This window comes from Pezoporus flaviventris, unplaced genomic scaffold (assembly GCF_033815535.1).
Source record: "Pezoporus flaviventris isolate CSIRO_AGI_PZ_B2104156 unplaced genomic scaffold, CSIRO_AGI_Pfla_v1 ptg000021l, whole genome shotgun sequence".
Taxonomy (NCBI): domain Eukaryota; kingdom Metazoa; phylum Chordata; class Aves; order Psittaciformes; family Psittacidae; genus Pezoporus; species Pezoporus flaviventris.
The window spans coordinates 7293839-7313308 of NW_026892569.1; the positions used below are offsets into that span (position 1 = coordinate 7293839).

A 19470-nucleotide genomic window follows, 5' to 3' on the forward strand; every position below is an offset into this window, starting at 1 on the left:
TTGGAACTAGGTGATCTTAAGGTCCTTTCCAACCCAAACCATTCTATGATTTTATGTTTTTATTGCAAATGTGGTGGAATCTTTCATCTTGCAGGACTCGACACTCTTATTGTGACAGCCTCATTAAACTGCTGCTGGGAATTAAGATCTTACAGGTATGGGCACTTTAGTTTGCTCTTTACAATGGTGTTGATTTATTTAGAGATTCTTTTGCTTTCTCAAGTAGAGGATTAATAGAACTCGTTGTGAGGCAGATGGGGCTGCATCTGGATTAGTGTCTGATTTGTTCCTTTAGAGATACAAAGATGCTCAGGGCAGAGAGCACATGGCAGGCAAGAAGACAGAGGGAATTGGGTTTGTTCAGTCTTAAAAATAGAAGGTTAAGGGATGTTTTGTAGTCTTCAGATACGTGGTTGCCTGGTATAGAGAAAATGGAGTCAGATTCTTGTCAAAGGTGAACGAGGGCAGGATGAGACATGACAGCTTAGGTCAACCATAGGAAATTGTGATAGTATATAAACATTTCCACTGTGGAGAATGTTTCCTTTAAGTACTAGAACAGGTAGGCTAGAGAGGTGATTGAAACCCCATTACTGGAGCAGTTTGAACCTTGGGAATGTTTAAAAATGGGCAAGATGCTGAGCAACCTGCTGCCAAGAGCAGGGTCTGTTAAGCTGTATGCAAGTTGCGTTAAGAGGTATATGGAATTGAAGTTGACAGATATCTTGCCAAGGCATGGGAAATCTAAGCAGCTGTGGATTTAAATCCTCTCATAATTAAAATGTTTTACGAGTTCTTGTCTTAAATACATTTTTGGAATTGCATTTGGGCCATGATTAAGGGTGGGGGAGGGAGAGGAGGAAATTAGACCCTCAGAGGGAATGGCAAATGCATGTGGGCCTTGTTTTCAATCTTGTCTAAAGTTGATGCTTTAGATTCCTGTGTAGTGGAAAGCAACTCAGCTGGGTCTGAGAAGGAGTGCTTCCAGAGAAATTTGACATCCTGCCCCTATGCCCTGATTCTGTTAGATAATGTGGATAGTTTATATCACCCTCAGCATTTGTGGGTTTCCCTTTCCAGGCTGTATGCCTCCTTTCTGGCATTTGGCAAGAGATTTCTTATGCAGGAAATACTTATATTGGTCCTTTTGAGTATTTTATTCTCTGCATATTTAATCTTTTGAGAAAGATCAGGTTTGGTGGCAGTTCTGCAGCACAAGCAGTAAGTCATCATCGTAATGCTGTCCTTTTGCTTTTCTTCCAGCCTGCTGTCATAACACTGTTGTTGGAAAAGATCCCCGAGTTCTTTTTTGACATGTGAGTCTAGACTCTCTTCCTTCTGCCTTGAAATGATATTTCTTCTTTTGGACAATCAGCAGCTCTTTGACTGTAACAGTTACTTCAGATTTACCTGAATGGATATTTTCACTGATGTGGTTTTTTTATTTCATACATGTGCAAAATTATCTGTGAGGTACCGTGGTTTTAAACTTGTAGATGCATAAAGCAGAAGGTAAATTTATAAAAGCTGAAATACAGACATACCTCATGATTCATTACAGTCTTAATAGCTATTGGCACAAGCTGGGAAGTATCTCAGCAAAGGGACCGTGGAGTGTTTCATGATGTAGAAAAAGGTGAAAGTGGATGGCAGTTTTAGGAGGCTGCTGGATGCAAACAGACCTCCTTTTAAAAATGCAGATTGTGTTCAAGCTATTAAATGTGCTCTTAAAAATGGATGCTGTTACACTTGTCTCCTGTTAGATTGTAAGAAGAATGAAGTGATTTGTTTTTTTCTATGCATTAATGACCAGTTAAAGATGGGAGGGGAAGAAATGAGAGTGGTCCATATTGCAGGAGAAGGAGGATGGTCCATGGAGATCTGATTGCTCAGCATTTTTGTAAATGAAAAAGGAAATGAAAAGTGAGAGAACAATTTATGGTAACAAATTCCCCAAATAATGTAGTCTAAAACTAATTGTAAAGAACAACAGAGTTTTTTCAGTGGAATTCCTACTGATTTTTGTTTTGTTTAATTATGGGATAAGAAACAACATTCGTTACAACTAATCTGTAACCACAGCTGTACTGACCCACCAATTTCTCCCACATCTGACCTATAGACCTTAATGCCAGTCAGTGCCTGGACAGAGGACATGCAATGTACTGACTCCGTGTGGGAAGGGTAGGGAGAACTTGGTTTATTCATGTGACTTGGCAGCAGCCAGCTTATTATTACATCTGTGCTCACAGACCAGTGTGACCAGAAGTTACAGAAGAGGGAGGGTGTCTGAGCACAGCTCTATAAACCTTGTTTTCTTAAAAAAATCAGACTAAAATTAATCCTGATTGTATAAAGACAATGACAAACTCAGTGTTTTCCTTGAGGAAACGTGTCTTGTATGGATGCTTCTTTTTGTTTCTTACTCTTTAGCATCAGTTCCATGCTTAGCGATAGACAAAGCAGAAAAAAAAGACTAGGGAGGGAGCTGGGAAAAATGCAAAACATCATGTCACTTTAAATGTGTGGTACAATCACATTTTGAATGTTGCATGCACTTCTGGTCAAGCTGTCACAAAAATCTAATAGAGCAGTTTCTATGTAAGTAGGGAAAAATATTCTAAATAGAATAGAATTCTGCATGCCTTCAAGGGAGATGATTAGCAGAGAAATGGCAGATGTCTGTAAAAGAAAGAAAGATTTAAGAAGGGTAATTGAGGAAGGTTTAGCCACTGTTTTTAACTATGGAAGGCAGCAAGCAAAAAAACCAGAATTGCTATTTCAGGCTTTTCCACCCTGTGGAATTCAGTGCTGGAGAATGTAGAGGTTAGAAATTACACACAGGGGTCTGTGTTTTGGTTTGTTTGTTTTGTTTGTTTTTTTTGTATTTTGGTTCTGTTTTGTTTTTAAGGCTTAGGGAAATTAAGGGAGAATAAATGTGCTGCTGGATAGCAGACATGGAGTGGGTACCAGCTTCTGCCTTGGAGACTTGCTGAACTGCTCATTGTTGGAGATTGAATGGGTACTCTGTGAAAGGATTGCTCTCTGAATGCCCTGTTACACAAAACTTATCCAAAATCATCTAATACTGACTGCAGCTGGGAACAGGGATGCTGGCCTCAGAGGACCTTTAGACTAAGCTGATGTAGCCACTCTCATGGTAGGAGGCACAGGAGATCTGAAGTAAAGTCACATTGTATATTTTGCTTTTTGTACCCTAACTTAGATTGTTGGCGATGTATTGAAACAGCCTGCTAGTATTCCGGTAATAAGTAGGGTTCTTCCTGGGTGGTGCTAAAATCTGTAGGGGTGTTAATGATATTTTCATTGAATTGTTTTGATATTTGGTTAATTTGAATTGCATCTCATGGTCTTGCTGAGCAGCAGCAAAGCTTTTGAGTGTCTGTAGGTCCAACTAATCTGTGTTTCACTTTCTGCTGTTTCAGCGTGGGCACCTTTGGAACAGATTTTCCCCAGCTCATCATCAATCAGTTTAAATGGCTTGACAAGGTTCTTGACAGCCAGGTGGGTACTGACAGTGCAATCACATGTAGGCTCTTTCCAGTCAGCTTCTGGAATGCTTCTCAGATGAGATGAGATCAGTTATTATGCTAATGAGAGCTGATGTCTTCATATTCACATGCTGAAGGAGAGATTTAAATCTTTCTGGTTTATTATGATTGCTTTCAGTTCCTTGAACATCCCCTTCTTCTTCTTCCCTTGCTCTAAGTCTCCTTTTTCATAAAATATGTATCTGTGCACATGTGTCCACATGTGTGACCCCATTTGAAAGCTTTTGCTGGTAGGAAGTTACAAGCCCCCTTGTTTAATTTTAACTGGAGATATTGGTTACTTGCCAGTGTCTGGAGATGTGTTCCTGCTTTGATGGTTCTTCTTCTTCATTCCCTAGTTAGTTGGTCTCTGTGGGTTTGTACTGGAGGGCTCTTCCTAGAGAGTCCCAGAATGAAAAGTGCGTCAAGTCTGGGACGTGAGTCCCAGAATGAAAATGAACTGCATCAAGAAGTCACACTATACACTGGGGAGTTTGCTGTTGTGTTTCCCATTTTCCTTTGCTCACCAAGATAGTTATATTCTACCTGTAAAATGTCGTTATTCTGTAAAAGTATGTGCTATTATTCACAACTTCAATGGGACAATGATTTAAGGGACAGCAGAAATCCAGACAAATGACTTAGAGTGACCTTGTATACATAATGTTGCTTTACTAAGGAACCACTTGCTCACAGTGAGTCTCAGCATTTTACAAGTATTCTTCTGGTCTTCAGGATCTTGTCAAGAAGTTAATGCAGCTGGTTAGTGTCTCTCCAGTGCCAATCCAGCATGATATTATCACCAGTTTACCCGAGATCCTAGAGGATTCCCAGCAAAGTGAAGTTGCCAGAGAGCTCAGGTACAAATGTTTCTGTTTGGGACTTTTCTGTTTTGTTGTTTGATTTATTTTTCCCCTTGCACTCAGCAGAAAAGAGCATTGTGCATTAATGTTGGTCATACCAGGACTGACTGAAGTAGTAGGACAGCAACCTTGTTCTGTAACATTCGGGGAAAGGTAGTACTGGAGGACATATAATTTGTTGTGTTATGCTCTTAAATAGAGGTCAAAATGCTTTGCAAGTGCTTCTATCTAAAAAAAATCATTAGTCTTGACTTTGAGCTGCAGTCCCTTGGTCAAGAAGGTGCCAAACCACAGCTTGCTAGAAAGCCAGACCAGTTTATGTAGGAAGCATTTGTAAATACTTGTCCAATTCTTACTGTTTCCTGTTGACCAGTGCTGGGGAGAGGATGATGAATGAAACTGATTCTGGTTGGACCCATTGTGCCTTTCATTACATGTTTGCAATTCTTAGAGCAAATCCTTTGACTGGGGAGGAGGTCACACATGAGGAGGATTCAATCCCTGGCTTGAATGTGGCAATCTCATTTACACTTTGCTGGTGGCCTGTCTATGGAACAGAAGTGTGGCTAGAAGGTGTCAGGCCCAAGTCATGTTCGTGATTAAATCATATACCAGCAGTCTCACTATTTTTTTCTATTCATTGTGAACCCAGGACTTTCCAGTTTTAAAGTTCTTGCTTAGGGCTTGTACCAGACCTTTGTCCATGTTCTCTGTTTTTATGAGATTTGAAAAACAGTAGATTCTTCCTATCTGTTTCTGATCAGCAACCACAGAATCACAATTCGGGATGTTCAGGGAGGAGTGACAATTTAGGAAACAAGTTTTCTATGATACCAGTGGCATACATTGTTAGTTTGAGGTTTTTTGGAATCATTTACTAAAGATCCATTTATGGCTCTATTAAGAGGCTTATTTGTTTTCTTTTCCTTGTGTATTAGCTGCTTACTCAAACAGGGCAGGCGGCTGACAGTTCCAATCCTGGATGCCCTTTCTCGTCTGGATCTTGATGCAGGTCTTATGGCTGAGGTGAGAGTTTCTACTGAGCAGCTGAGCAGAACCCAGCCCCTGCTTAGCAGCACAACACCTAGAACTGTTAGGTTGTTCAAAGTATTTTGCTAAGTCTGACTCCTATAGACCTTCAAAAGTCCTGAGCTTGCTGAAATGGAAAATGAGTCAGGGAAGCTCAAACTGTTCATTGAGGAGCAGAGAGGCATTTTCTAGCTGTTACAGTACACATTCAGAAATTTCAAACACCCCTGTTTTAGCAAATGCAAAAGCACCTTATCCTGCTGCAGTGATTTTGTACTGTCTGTCTTAAACCTGTTTATTGTCATGGTTTCTCTTTTTAAAGTACACTGACCACTCCTATATTTAAAGTAAAGGCAGACTGGTGATTAAATAATTGCATGATCATAGTTTTTCTCTGCAGAATGCTGGGAAAAGGAGAAGACGTGATAGGCCCTGGGTCTTCTAAGCATGCTGGATTGGTGCACTTATTGCAGTTAGGCTTCTTATGTATAGAATAAAATTGGTTCATTTGAGTGCATTAACTACTATTTTACTTAGTCGGATCTAGTACTGACAATATTCCTGCTTTGGGCACAAGGCTGGACTATAATTCTTCAGATATTCCTTCCCACTAACATAACTGTTTCTGTGAACCATGGTCTTACAGCTGACCCAGTGTTGCTTTCTCTGCAGGTGCGGCAGTCTGCCATGACCATTGTTCCTTCTGTAAAACTGGAAGATTTGCCTGTAGTAGTAAAATTCATCCTCCATAATGTCAAAGCAGCAGATGCAGTAGAGGTACAGTCTTTTGCTCTAAAGACCAGTAAGTTGTATAATCCAGTGCATGTTTAGACAGAGAGCAGTTGCTTCACACACAGAGGTGTATGCTTTAATGTTGTCAAGCAAAATTTTTAATACTGCAAAGGATCAAAGCACATTTTAGAAACTATCTATCTTCTGATGGGGATTTGGTTATGCCTTCAGGCCTGGGAATTGAAATGTCTTCCTTTCTGCTGCCTATTGTAAAGTTTTCTCGTTTGTTTTTAGAGTTGTTTTGTTTGGTTTTTTTTTTTGGTGTTGTAAACATCATAAAGAACTGAAAGCAGTCAAATTTTCTTGAGCTAAACTCAGACTGAAGAGCTGTAGTTAACTGGCAGCTTTATGCCTCTGAGTTTTGTCTAAGAATTGTGCATTGTACAGAAGTTTTAAGGGTTTTAAATTCCAGATGTATCCATGGGACTGCAAGTTGGTAATGCTCTTGTTCTCTGCACTGAATTCATGTTTTGGAAACCTTCCTATAAGGGTAGTTCTCCTGTTGGAGAACAGTTTTCATTCTAAGGTATAAGCTTCCTCAGGTTTTGAAGTTGCTTTATCTAAGGAAATGTCAGAATAATTCTAAAATTAACTAGATAAATTTGGTTGAGCCAGTGTTGCTGAACATGCTTCTTTTCATGCTTTGAGGAAGCCTCAGCCTAGTTAGTGCCAGATGAGGATTGGGATCTGCCCAAGTCTGTAGAGACCACTGTGAAAACAGCATGCCTGTAACAACAAGCCAGTCTCTGCTGATACAGTGCAATATGACGGCAGTCAGATGGGTAAACTCACATCCCCCAGAATTCCTGTAGCTGTCATTTATCTTGCTCAGGTGCCAAACAGGATAAAACTAGTTCATGGCAACATACAGCAGATATAGGTGGGAATTTCACAGACTAACCTGTAGAAAATCCTTTCCTGCTTTCTGCATGCATCTGCAACATCATGACATGATGGGTGAGGAGCAAAGTGTTGCTGGTTTATTTTTAAAGCTTAACACCACCACCACCCCCCCCCCCAAAGCAACAAGAAGCTTGAGCATGGTTAGTTGCTTATGAGTTTACAAATACATGAGTGTTTAGTTTGTAATTTTAGGATTATTCTTGGAGATTGTTTTCTTTTCCTCATCTTTTTCCTGTTCCTCCCTTATATGTGCAGGGCTTTTTATTTTACAGGTGATTTCTGATCTTCGTAAGAACTTGGATCTGTCATCATGTGATCTGCCCCTGAAGATCCTAAGTTCCCAGAAGAAGGCTAAAAGTCAAGTCCAGGCCAGGTATTTTAGCAGATTTACATGATTTTCCAGGGATAAGATGGGATGAGAGGACTTCAGCCCTTCTTTATATGGTCTCTCCTGCACATGTAGTTACGTATGTGAGCCTAATTTATCCTGTGCTGACACCTTTATTCCTTCCTACTTGGTGCTAATATAATACATTGGTTAGTCCTTGCCCAGCCAGCTTCCCTTGCCCTGCATGTAGTTCCTTTTGAGCCACCTGTATCCGTGTCTGCATGGGGATAAGCAACTCCATGTATAATAGTTGTTGCTGACAGTCCATCTGAATCTCAGTAGATTTTTGGTTGATTCTGTGACGTCTGCTTCTACCCCTTCTGAAACTTCCTGTCCTTGCCAGAGCATTCCTGTTAGAGAATGACTGCTGTAAGTAACTGCTGTGACTGCTAGGCTGCCTTGTTCCATTTACTAGAGTATTTACAATGACTGAGTCTCCCTTCTGATCATTTACAGTTCTTCCATGAGCGAAGTAACTACCAGCCAGAATTGTGTGAAGCTACTTTTTGATGTGATCAAGTTAGCTGTGAGATTTCGGAAAGAGGTCTCTGAAGCATGGATTAAGGTAAGATACATGCTTCAGTCCTGGTTTCCTTATTCAGACTCCTAGGTTGAGCCTGAACTTTTTTTGTAATCAAAATGTGATACTAAAAGACAAATGTTAGCCCTTAATTTTACTGGTACAGATTTTATTATGTGTTCCAGATTAGCAGTGCTTTTTCAGGAGTCTGCTTTCTTCCTCAGTTACCAATTTCACAGTTCTTGCAGGATGGCCACTGAGCTCCTCTGTACAGACCCCTAAATCTTGAAGTGAAGGATAGACCTTGTTCTGCAGGTTTATGGGAGCAAAAATGAGTACCCATATGATGAGATTGAGCTGTGTGAAGCCTTAAGGTGCTTAAAAATGTCCAGGTAGAAATCAATTGGTATTGGGCTAAATTTAATTTTAAATTGCATTTCAATATAGATTAGGAGACTGTTTCTTGTTTTCAGCTTTCATTACTAAGTACCTTCATTCTTTTTTCAAGCCTGATATTATTTGAGAACATCCTTGTTCAAGCTGAATTTTTGTGCTGTTTTTTTGAGTGCCTTCTGGGTTCTCTGCTGTTGGCAAGATCCAGTTGCTGGCTTTGACAGCTGTCCTCTTGTAGAAGAGAGAAATCTGTGAGCAGGATTTCTTTTGGTGTCTGCCTTTTTTTGATTTGATTCTGGAATACAGTAATGTACTGTAGCATAACAGCTTTCTTGGTTCTTTTCCCTTAGGCTATTGAGAACAGCACGTCTGTATCTGACCATAAGGTAATATTTTTGAGTCTGCACTTGTCTCTGGAGCATCCTCTTTTGCTGGTGTTCTCAAGGACTTTTTTCATGGTTGTAGATGGAGAGATTTTTCTAGTTGGAGCAGAAACTGCCAGTGATGTTTCACGGGTGATTCTTTTGGCATTTGACTTGTTCCTGGTGTAACAGCCATGCATTTTCTTTGTAACTCTTAGTTAATCCCTTCTAAATGTTAAGGGACAGAGTTGACCTGCTTTAAGTCTGTCCAGCTGGACTGATGAGGTTTTTTTATAGTTCTGGTTGTTGGGGCTTTTTGAGCTCTTGACTTCCTTCTCAGTTTTGATTTCAAAGTGTATCGCTGTCTGCGCTGTTTAATATCTTTTCAGTGTAATGATTGGTGGCTATTTCCTCTGAAAGGTTCTGGATCTGATGATTTTGCTGCTAATCCATTCTACAAACACCAAATACAGGAAGCAAGCTGAGAAATTGCTGAAGAGCAAAATCCAGCTGGGCTGCATGCCAGAACAGCTATTGCAAAATGCCTTCCAGAATCATTCACTGGTGAGTGTTGATTCTCTTTTACCTCCCAAAGATCTTGTCAGATGATGATTTATTCCAGTTGTGTACACTTCTGTGTTTTAATTTTTGGTCCCAGGTCAGTGTATGAAGGCATATGTCCTCTCTTGTAACTGTCACATGGGTTTTATAGATGAGCTTTCCTCAGAATTGGATGGGCTTTTTATTTTGGTGCAAAACCTCTCAGCCTAAGAAATGTGACCTAGCCCAAGATCTCCACTCTGTGTTCCAGGCATGCTGTTATTTCCCACGTTATTTTTGCAAGTTCGTATCTTTATGTGAACCATTTTCCAAGTGTTTTCTAGGTCTAAATATATATATTGGGCATATGTTTGTAATCTAAGTTACCGTTTATGAGAAAACTGAAAAGATCAATGAAAAATGATGCAGTACTCCTTGTTGGAGGTAGAGGACAGATGAGAAAGTTACGAATTTGAAATTAATTAATTGAACTATAATGCCTTAAGTGGGCACATTTTATTCTAAATGGGTTTAATTCAGTCCTAGTTTAACTCCCTTCCAAAATAAGATAAAGGAAATAAGGCCATTCCCACATCTGAATAAGAATGAACTTATTGTTCAAAGGCACTATGTATGATTAAGGTGAGTTTAAAAGTTAACTTAGATGTTTTAGTATCTTGATGTAGCAAAGTCCTTCTGGTAAAATAAGATCAAGAGTGTTTCTGTCCTGGGGTTTATATTTAGTGGTACTCTTCTGTAATGTGATTTCCCTCATGTCATCCCTAAGGGATATGCTGCTGTGAGCTCTGTAGCTTTGCAGGTTGGCTTCTTAACCAGTCTGTAAATCCTTTGTGTGGAGAAGGTTAGAGAAACCCATCCCAGTGTGCCTTACCTGCTCTTTTTGCCCATTTATGTGAGAGAGGACAGTCAGAGAAGGCAGGAAAGCACCTACTAAACTAGACAAAGCTTTTGGGATGAGCTATAGCACACTGTTTATTTAGAGAACTGAGTGTGTTGAAAACAAACAGCAACAGTGTCCTTTTTCATGATGTCTGTATTTCAGGTTATCAGAGACTTCTTCCCTTCAATCCTAGCAGTTGCTCAGACGTTTCTGCACTCTGGACAACCAGCCGTGGTCTCCTTTGGCAGCTGCATGTACAAACAAGCTTTTGCAGCCTTTGATTCTTACTGTCAGCAGGTATAGTGTGATGGATGGCATCTGTTGTAGTTGTGTTTGCATTTGCTCTAGAATGTTTGTCATGATCCTTTATGGGAAGAGGATTTCAGGCAGTTGGAAGCCTTTGGAGAGAGGTCTGTGCTGTAGATCAGGCCAAGCAGAAGATGGGGAATAATCACAGCAAAACTCTGGTAGCAAGTGACTCAAACACAGAGTGCTGGGAGGAGCAGGGAACAAATAGGCCTTGGAAGCGACAGAACGTAAAATACTTAGGGATCAGAGGGGACTGTGCTGTGTGCAAACACTGTGCTGTGTGCAAACAAGTTGACTGAGATCTAGCCAGGAAGTCAGGACTGGCTCCAGGGTCAGAGGAGGTTTGTTCATAACTCTGTATTCCTGTTCCGTCATACCTAGTCGCTTTGAGCATCCTCTGTTTTAAAAAGCCATTGTTATAGTTTTTATTGAAACTTTTTCCCCTTTACTTTGATAACTTACCATGATGAAAAAGGTTACATAGATATCCCTCAGTGCTCTGGGCAGCTTGGACTCTTGCTGCGGTTCTGAATAATCAGAGACTAGACTTTCAGCTCTGAGCATGAGTTCCTAAAGACATGCTGACAGAAAATTTGGTGACTTAAGACAGCTTGCACAAGCTTTTGAATGTATTTGTGCTTTTTTGGAGCACAATATTTTTATAATTAAGACTATTTCTTGTGTTCCTGCATTACTTGTTACAGCAAACTTCATAAGCAGGTGTGCAAAAAAAAAATCAACTGGGAAAAACCTGGGAGGTGAAGGCATACTGTATACTTCAAAGTACTTGAAGTAATACTTTTGGATGTTAAGACTTTCAGTCAAGGATGGCTGATTAGCAGTTAGTGACATAGGAAAGACTCAGAGCCTCAGGCAGTGGATGGGAGTGGAATGAGATCCCTGTCCAGAAATCAACTGAATTAAGGCCATAAAAATATTTTGAAACAAAAATGGCAGTTCTGAAGTGCGTTGATAAAGGTTCTGAAGACACAGGAACTGCTGAAATTATCTTTCTGGGGTATGGTGCAGTGTTCTGTGTGCCTAATGAAATAGCATAGGTGTGTATAGTCTTGTACGTTGGTAGCAAAGAGCAGAATCTGCAGTAGTCTTAGCAAGCAGGCAGAAAAAGTTGGTGAAAAGCTACATTATGGAATCAAGAGAGCTTTTAGAACTCCTTTTCTCAAGGAGAAAGTCAATATTGTGGATATCAGGAATTAAAGAGCAAACTGAGAAGGGACTTAGAATAATATGTTTGAGTTTCAGGTTGATTATCTGTGCTTGAACAACACATTCTGTATGAGCAGAACAGGGCAGACATTTTTCTGTTGATACTACCTATGGTTTCTTCTGGGCTTTTCCCTTAGGAGGTTGTCAGTGCTTTGGTAACTCACGTGTGCAGTGGAAATGAGACAGAACTGGATGTTTCTCTGGATGTGCTCACTGATTTGGTGGTACTGCACACATCCCTGCTGATGCGCTATGCCACCTTCGTGAAGGTATGTAGATTTCAGGAAGTGTATGAAAAGCCTCATATTGTTATGGTAGTCAGCTTGTTCTTCCCATTCAGCCTCTGGTAAAATGAACTGCTGTAATTAAGGCCAGAGCAATAGTTCTGCATTTATGTTTATTTAATCTGAATGTAGCTTTTTCATGCATATGCAAAAAAGGTAAAGCTAATTGTCTTCCCTGTAGTTGACAACTGATATATTGCTGGGAATATGCAAAGGGATTCCTGATACATCTGAGTTACTCTGTGGCTTCTGTCTTACAGACCATTTTAGATTCTACACAAAAACTGCACCCATGCCAGATCCGAAAGCTCTTCTACATTCTCAGCACACTAGCATTTAGCCAGAGGCAAGAAAGAAGCTATATTCAGGTAAGGAACATGTATTCCTTAATATATATTAAGGAAGCTATATTAAGGTTAACTCTTTCCTGTAACACAACAGAAAGGAGTTCAGGTTGTGCCTTGGTCTTTTTTGCTTAACTTCCACAGTTTGTGTTGTGCAAATAATGGCCTTATCTATGAAAAGTGATTAATATTAGGCAGAAATGTTCTGCCTGTCCCCTTCATAAATTGCAAGAAGGGTAGGAGTGTAAGCTCTAGAATTTATTCTGAACTGAGAGTTTGTAACTGTGGGGATCCAAAGCTGGCAGTTTGTCCTCGTGATACCAAGACTTCAGGGGCAGATCACCAAAGAAATTGGTATCCTGGGAGCCAACTTCCTCTTTGCCTTCTCTTAACTGTGCTTCTAAAACCAATGCCTCTTGGATACGAGGATCTATATGGACAGATTAGGCACTTGTCTTTGCACTGCACAGGTCATTCCAGAGGCATCTTGCCTAGTGAAGGCCAAGAAAAGATAGCATAATTGTGTACTGTCATTTTCTTTGCTACTAGTTTGATCTTGTTGGGACTGGTAGGTTGCAAAGCATACTTCACCTCCTGTGTCTCAAGACCTCTCTCTGGTCAGAGCTTGTGCTTTGAAATCAATTACTTTCTGGTACCTTCATTTAGATACCAGAAAGCTGAGCTGCCAAGTGGGTTCAGGACCCACTTGGCAGCCCTCTGCCTGCTTAGATGAGTTTTCTGTCTTTTATCACCTACTGTTTATCAGCTTAAGAGGTCAGGCAAGAACATACCCCTTTGTCACAGACACTATTCTGGATCACTTGGTGCCTGCCCTGTTTTAGCCTCGGCTGTTCATCTTCCTCTCTCAAGGTGATGGCTTTCTTGATTATTATTCCTTTGCCAGCGGTGCAGGTGCAACTTTGATTCCTGTGGATGATTTGCTAAACACTCTTCTGTGCTTTGCCTTCAATCCCTTTGACAAGTATTAAGACTTCTCATGGACCAGACTGGTCTCCCAACTTCCTTGAAGCAACTTCTTCGACTGCTTTATGCTCTCTATGTCAGGAGGCCTCTTAGTCTATCATTAGTGATACAGCTATGACCAGTATTTTCATAATAACAGAAATTGTAGAATGTGCATGTGCCTCTTGCAACGCCGTAATCCCAGTAAACCACCCCCTGCAGCCTTTAGAGATGATATTAGGTGAAGATGCCAATAGAATTGTGAGTGATGCTAACAATGTGGTGACATGGTCTGTGTCTGTCTTTTTAGGATGATATGCACATGGTGATCAGGAAATGGCTTTCTAGCACAGTTCCCAACCACAAACAAATGGGGATTATTGGTGCTGTTACCATGATAGGCAGCGTGGCATTAAAAAGGTGAGAGAGAATGTAGCAAAGGTGAATTTAACATGTTCAGTTCAGACCAAACCTGGAGCAGAACAAAGGAAGGGAGGCATTGCCTCTGAGCTCATGTATATCCTGGTCTAATCCAGTAATGTAAAACTTTCCTGCAGTGCTTGGTGTTACAACCCTCACCTGCTGCTAATCTCAAAGACATCCTGAATTCCTTGTTAATGCCTATACATGGATGTCTTAACTAGCAACACCAGGACCTATTGCTTGGGAAAACTAAAAGAGAAGAGAAAGAGTATTCCTGCTGTGCTGGGCATTGGCATGACAATTTCCAATGTACTGTATAAATGATTTATGAACAGCAATAAACCAGGTAACCTACTGCTAAGAGCTGTGGCAAAGATTTAAGCACTTGAGAAATAAAGATTTTACTGGTGTTGGGAAGAGTGATTTAGCTCCCTGAGTTTGCACTTCTTAATAAAATGCTTTTGCTATTTATTATGGAAAGGGAAAAGCCCATCTTAGCTCCAAGCTCTGTGTTGTTGCTCCCATAGCACTGACATCAGACTTGCTAATTTAAAGGCACTACTTCAAGTCTAAGCAGTGTTTGCTAACCTAGTTACTTCAAGAGGAGATTTAGAAAATTTTAGAAGGTGAATAACAAGGGTAAAAAAAAACTACAAAGCAAACAAACAAAAGAAGAGCCCGTGGGGTCTGTTAGGGAGTTTGCCAGGTAAAGTGCATGCAGATGATCTCAGCATGTTCTATACCTGGAAAATGGAGTAAATGGAGGAAATCTGTTTGACCTGTAGAGAAATTCCTTCCCACTCAAGTCTGACCCAAATGCATTAGAAAAATCTGTCTGATGGTACTTGAGAAATATCTTTGCATCACATTAGATCATTGTGTAACCTACTGGAGTCCTGTCTGATTTCCTCAGAGAAAGATTGAAGGAGACAGACTTGAAAGCCAGGGAAAATCAGAGGAAAATATACCTTTCTGAACCCTGCAAGTAAGCAGCAGGAACTTTGAATAGCTATCCTAATGTGCAACTACAGATACTAGGCTTATGGTAAGATGAGGCTCCATCTGGCTTTTAGAAGAGAAGGTGACTAGAGGGCCTAGGTTTCAACAAGTTATTAAAAACACATCCTTGAAAATGTTGAGGATTGTCCCACAGGTCCCAGACAGCAGTAGGTCTTTTCCTAATAGTGTCCCAACGAACATCTTTTTCATGCATAGTTCTTCAATTTTTTGAGGGAGAACCTTGTGTGTGTGATGGGAATTGCATATCTAAGTGTTGTGCAACAAAAGGTTATCAATTGCTTTTAGGAATGAAGGAGATGGTAGTTCCTTGGAGAGACTGGAGCTGAACAGCGAGCGTGATGAGCAGGTGAGTACCAAAAATGGGGCACTGTGGAGAGAGGGAGGATATGGTCAGCCAGGAGGTGTGACTGGAAACAGTCTTAACTGAAGCAGTGTATGTATCTGGGAGTTAGCTCTACTGAGTCTGGGATTCTCATCCATTGACTGTAGAGACGAGAATCTATTAACAATGGTTTTGGAGAAACAAAGGTCTGTATTAAGATAGCACCTGCTGATCTTGCCTGCTGCTAGGACAGGACAAGCAGTACTGCAGCCATCTAGTGGAAGTCTTCTATCCAGATGTTATTTCAGACAAAAAGGGAAAAAACAGGACAATCTGCTTCAATGAGCCAAAGGCAACCTTTGCCTTCCTCTCGGCTTGGCAGCAGTGCCTTCCAGGCATCTAGAGAGAGTACTTCTGCTGTACAGGGTTGGCCTGCCCTTGGCATTTTTCCTTAGCTCCTGTTGAAGAACCTTCTTCTAGGCTGGCCTCTATTTAAGGGTGGTCCTGGACAGACTCTTTTGTTGTTTTTTTTTTCATAACAGAGCTGGGCCAGTACCTTAAAAGACCCATGTTCATTTTTAAAACTGGGTTTTAAAACACCATGGGCTGTTGCTTAGAGTTGAAATTTGGATGTGCCTCAGAGTAAATTAGTATAAAAGGTACTGAAGATAAAAGCTTGAGCTGGAACCATTTACCATGCCCATTTCTGCAGACTGTTCTCTCTCCTTTCAGCTTTCTAACTTGCTGGACCTTGTGGGCTTCTGCTGTGAGCAAACACCAGAGGTCTTGGCTCTGTACTATGATGAATTTGCCAATTTGATTGAGAAGCAGAAGGGGAATCTGGACTTGCAGCTCCTGGTATGTTGCACAGTAGATTGAACTCAATCATTTAAATTAATTCTTCAGAAATATGATCTAGGCATGCTCAAGGTCTGTAAGAGACTGATCAGATAAAAAATCCTCTTTGAGCTCTCAGCTTTTTTTTGGTTGTGGCAGATTCTTCATTGTGTTTCAACGGCTTCCTTTATGTTGACTTTTAAATGACAATAGGGAAACTTTTAAAGGTAATTAAATGACATTTTTAAAGCCTGCTTTTAAGACTCATAGATAAAAGTAGAATCTGAAAGAACTTTAAACTTAGTATTGAGATTGGCTTCTGGTCAGGCTGTTAAGGCTGGCTGATGGCTAAGGACTTTGAAAAGCCACAGTCATTTATGGTAATAAAAAAATAAATGGTATTTGTGGTAATCAGAGGAGATTTGTGAAGGCCACGGGACTTTCTTCTCCCTGGGGACTCTGTACGTGGTCTGTACCTGGCAGAAGGGTACAAGCCATTTCTTCTTTTTCCTTGCAAGACTGAAATGCAAAGCAAGCTAAGAGTCTTCTTACAATTTTTATTCAGGCTTTTTGGATCTTTTCATTGTCTGTCCAGACTCTGTCAAACCTGTTCTTTACATCTCCCTTGTTTCTAACACATGAAGTATGTGGGACACATTGTGTGAAATAAAATCTTGCCAACATTTTCCAGCCATTTCATTTTGGTGGTCTGCTGTTAGGACCCAGAATTTCCCATGTCTGCTTTCCTCTTCTAGCCAGCTGCTCTGTCTGTGTATCACTGGGGAACTTGTAGACAAGCCCATATCCAAAGAACAGGGGAGAAACTTGTGCATGCTTAGCAGTGTTTCCTGGCTTTGTCTCTAAAGGCATGCCTTGTCTCTCCTTACATGCAGTTGGCTTCATTGCTGTGACTGCTCCAGGATACTTTTGTTTGGCCTTACCTTCTGCACTTTCTGCTGCTGCTGCTGCTGTTGAAGCTTTCTTCACAGAGCCCCTTTGCTGAGCAGGTTTTTTTCCTTTTCCTTATAGGACAAGTTTGGGAAGAGTTTGGTGGAGGACTTTCCCAGTGACTTTGTGGTGGATCTCAGCCCCACAGTGGATGGGTATGCTCATCACAGGCTAAGCATTTGTAATGCTTCTATCACTGAGAACTGAGTTTGTTAACAAGAGCTTGTCTATCTTTCCTTGCAGTTCATTCTTGTTCCCAGTGAAGTCCTTGTATAATCTGGATGAAGATGAAACTCAGGGAGCGATTGCCATTAACCTCCTACCATTGGTGTCACAGAGTAATGTTGGAAGGGTCGCTGGTGGAATGAGCAGCCAAAGTAAAAGGTACTTTGACATTAAACTGTGGGATGACTGCAGAGGTAAAGGAATTGTTTTCATTGGTGCACTTCACAGCTTCACTGGGCAGAGAATACAACAGTTCCCAGTGTTCTTTTTCTTCTCTTGCTGTTCGATATGTTTAGATAGGCCTAGAGGCGAAAGCTGATTGGGAAATGGCAGTCTGTCCTGGCTCAGGCTGTTTAGGTGGTCTTGGGTAAATGAGATACGTATGTGAGAAGAGTAGCTGTTTCTTCTGGTGTTACGGTGATATTGAATGCCAGATTGAGATGGATAGGCAACTCTGAGGTGGCAAAATTCATGTTTTCAGCAATGATTCTCAAATAGAGTCACTAAGAACTTAGTGCGTATCAACAGTACACTGTTTTTCTCACTCTCAGTTGTACTTGGACAATGTAGACTGTGCTCCAGAGCAAAACCACACACATGCAGCCACAAGTGAAATATGAGTGAAAAATAAGGGCTCTGTCTTTGGAAAATGGAACAGGATTATGTTAAAAAAAAAAAATAAGAAAAGTGTAATTAAACAGTAGGGCATCAAAGTGAAAAATAAGTTGTGGGTTTGTTGTTTTTTATTAACTGGCACCTTCATATCCTATGTAATTTTATTGTCATAAGATCTTGTTGGTATTTTAGTTCTGGTTACAAAAGGATCACTTTAAAATAAAAGAACAGGTAGCTCTTTCCATGCATCTATGGAAAAATGTTAATTTCCTCACTCAGAATGTAAGCAGTGGCGTGCTAGAAAACATTCAGGGATGTTTCTTCACTGCTCACAGCTGTGCTTTGCACAATTTCATATAGTTAATCCTGACTTATTCAAATTTGATTTCTACCATCACTAAATCTGACCCCATTTTTATTCATTACAGCTGGTTTTCTGCCCGTATCTGCTTTTCCAGAAAACTGGTGATCCAGTTTTTATTTTTGTGTTATTATTTTAACCATAATGGTGCATATCTGCTCTGTGTTGCTGGGACTGGCAAGAAGCAGAATAGAAGGTGTAGGCAAAGTAGCACAGGGAGGGCATAAGATATAATGGTAAAGTGGTAGACATTCTGCAGATACGTAAAACATAGGACTTGCTCCATGTATTTTTTCTTTCCCCCCCAAGGGTAGTGTCACCACTATGTCTGTCACCCTGTTTCCGACTGCTGAGGTTCTACACTGCAGAGCAAAACAGTGGAAGCCTGGAGGAGATCGATGCCCTGTTAGGTATGGGAAATAGACCTTTTGTGGAGTCTGGCTGCTGACTTGTGCCTGTCCCAGATCTGCAAAGACTTCCTGCAGTTGTAGGAAGAATCGTGCGGTTTGTGAAGGGGTGGGATGCTCTGTTGTCCACAAAGTGGAAGGGAGGTAGGGGAGAAAATTGCTTTGTTGAGAGTGGCTGACGAGGCTTTCTCCCAGTAACCACTGGAATTGATACAGGCTTTAGTAAGAAACTGTCCACACAAAGACCAAAGGGTTGGGTAGCAAACAAAGTCCAACATGTTCTCTTTCTGCTCTGAGGTTGCCCCCTGTACCTGACTAACCTGGAGGCTGAAGGGAAGCTGGACTCTCTATCTAAGCAGGAACGGGAATTTCTATGCTCACTCCTGTTCTATGCTCTTAACTGGTTTCGTGAGGTGAGTAGAGCCTTGTCTTCAGCTGCTGGAGTGGCACTAGGGAGTAGCACTTATAAACACTAATCTTGGGCTTCAGGGGTACAATTCTTGTTGAAGAAAAGTCTTGCATCTTGAAAACCTTCTCCAGCAAGGTCCTGATGACCTCTCTGTGTTTTTCTTTTCATTACCGTTTATCCTTTATCCTGCTGCTACCAGCAGCTCTGCTTCATTGGTCAGGGGCTCTAAGACCTGCCTTGCTGATGCGAGTTTTTAATCTGCTGCTCAGCCGCAGTTTATACACAGTTTGTGATGACTGTGGCTTTCCCAAGTTCGTGATTTTGTGCTTTGTTCTTCACCTCTGTGAGTTTACAGAAGGGTGAAATGTGGTGCCTTTAAGCAGATTTGCCCATGTGTTTGCTAACATTGGTGGTCAGTGGGAATGCTCCCTGGTGGGGTTATTCTGATAACATGAGTTCTGTTAGAGCTGGTGCAATTCTGCATCCGTCCTCCCTGTTCCTGCTCTTCTCTTGGGGTTGCCTCTTTCCTGGAAG

The 19470-nt window shown here is 41.0% G+C and overlaps 1 protein-coding gene and 1 long non-coding RNA gene across 2 annotated transcripts in view; one reads left to right on the forward strand and one right to left on the reverse strand.

Annotated features, from left to right (window-relative positions):
* Positions 1–19470, reverse strand: part of LOC133270559 (uncharacterized) — a 985299-nt gene that overhangs the window by 34047 nt on the left and 931782 nt on the right. The gene's annotated exons all lie outside the window — the stretch shown is intronic.
* The window catches only part of FANCD2 (FA complementation group D2), a 39547-nt gene that overhangs the window by 3633 nt on the left and 16444 nt on the right, over positions 1–19470 (forward strand). Inside the window, exons 5-24 of the mRNA XM_061455877.1 lie at positions 95–155; positions 1264–1316; positions 3447–3525; positions 4287–4411; positions 5353–5440; positions 6116–6220; positions 7411–7511; positions 7983–8091; positions 8790–8825; positions 9222–9365; positions 10405–10539; positions 11916–12047; positions 12323–12430; positions 13680–13789; positions 15098–15158; positions 15867–15992; positions 17001–17074; positions 17163–17303; positions 18430–18530; positions 18825–18940. Of these exons, the coding sequence (XP_061311861.1) occupies positions 95–155; positions 1264–1316; positions 3447–3525; positions 4287–4411; positions 5353–5440; positions 6116–6220; positions 7411–7511; positions 7983–8091; positions 8790–8825; positions 9222–9365; positions 10405–10539; positions 11916–12047; positions 12323–12430; positions 13680–13789; positions 15098–15158; positions 15867–15992; positions 17001–17074; positions 17163–17303; positions 18430–18530; positions 18825–18940 (2005 nt within the window). The remainder of the gene's footprint in view (positions 1–94; positions 156–1263; positions 1317–3446; positions 3526–4286; positions 4412–5352; positions 5441–6115; positions 6221–7410; positions 7512–7982; positions 8092–8789; positions 8826–9221; positions 9366–10404; positions 10540–11915; positions 12048–12322; positions 12431–13679; positions 13790–15097; positions 15159–15866; positions 15993–17000; positions 17075–17162; positions 17304–18429; positions 18531–18824; positions 18941–19470) is intronic.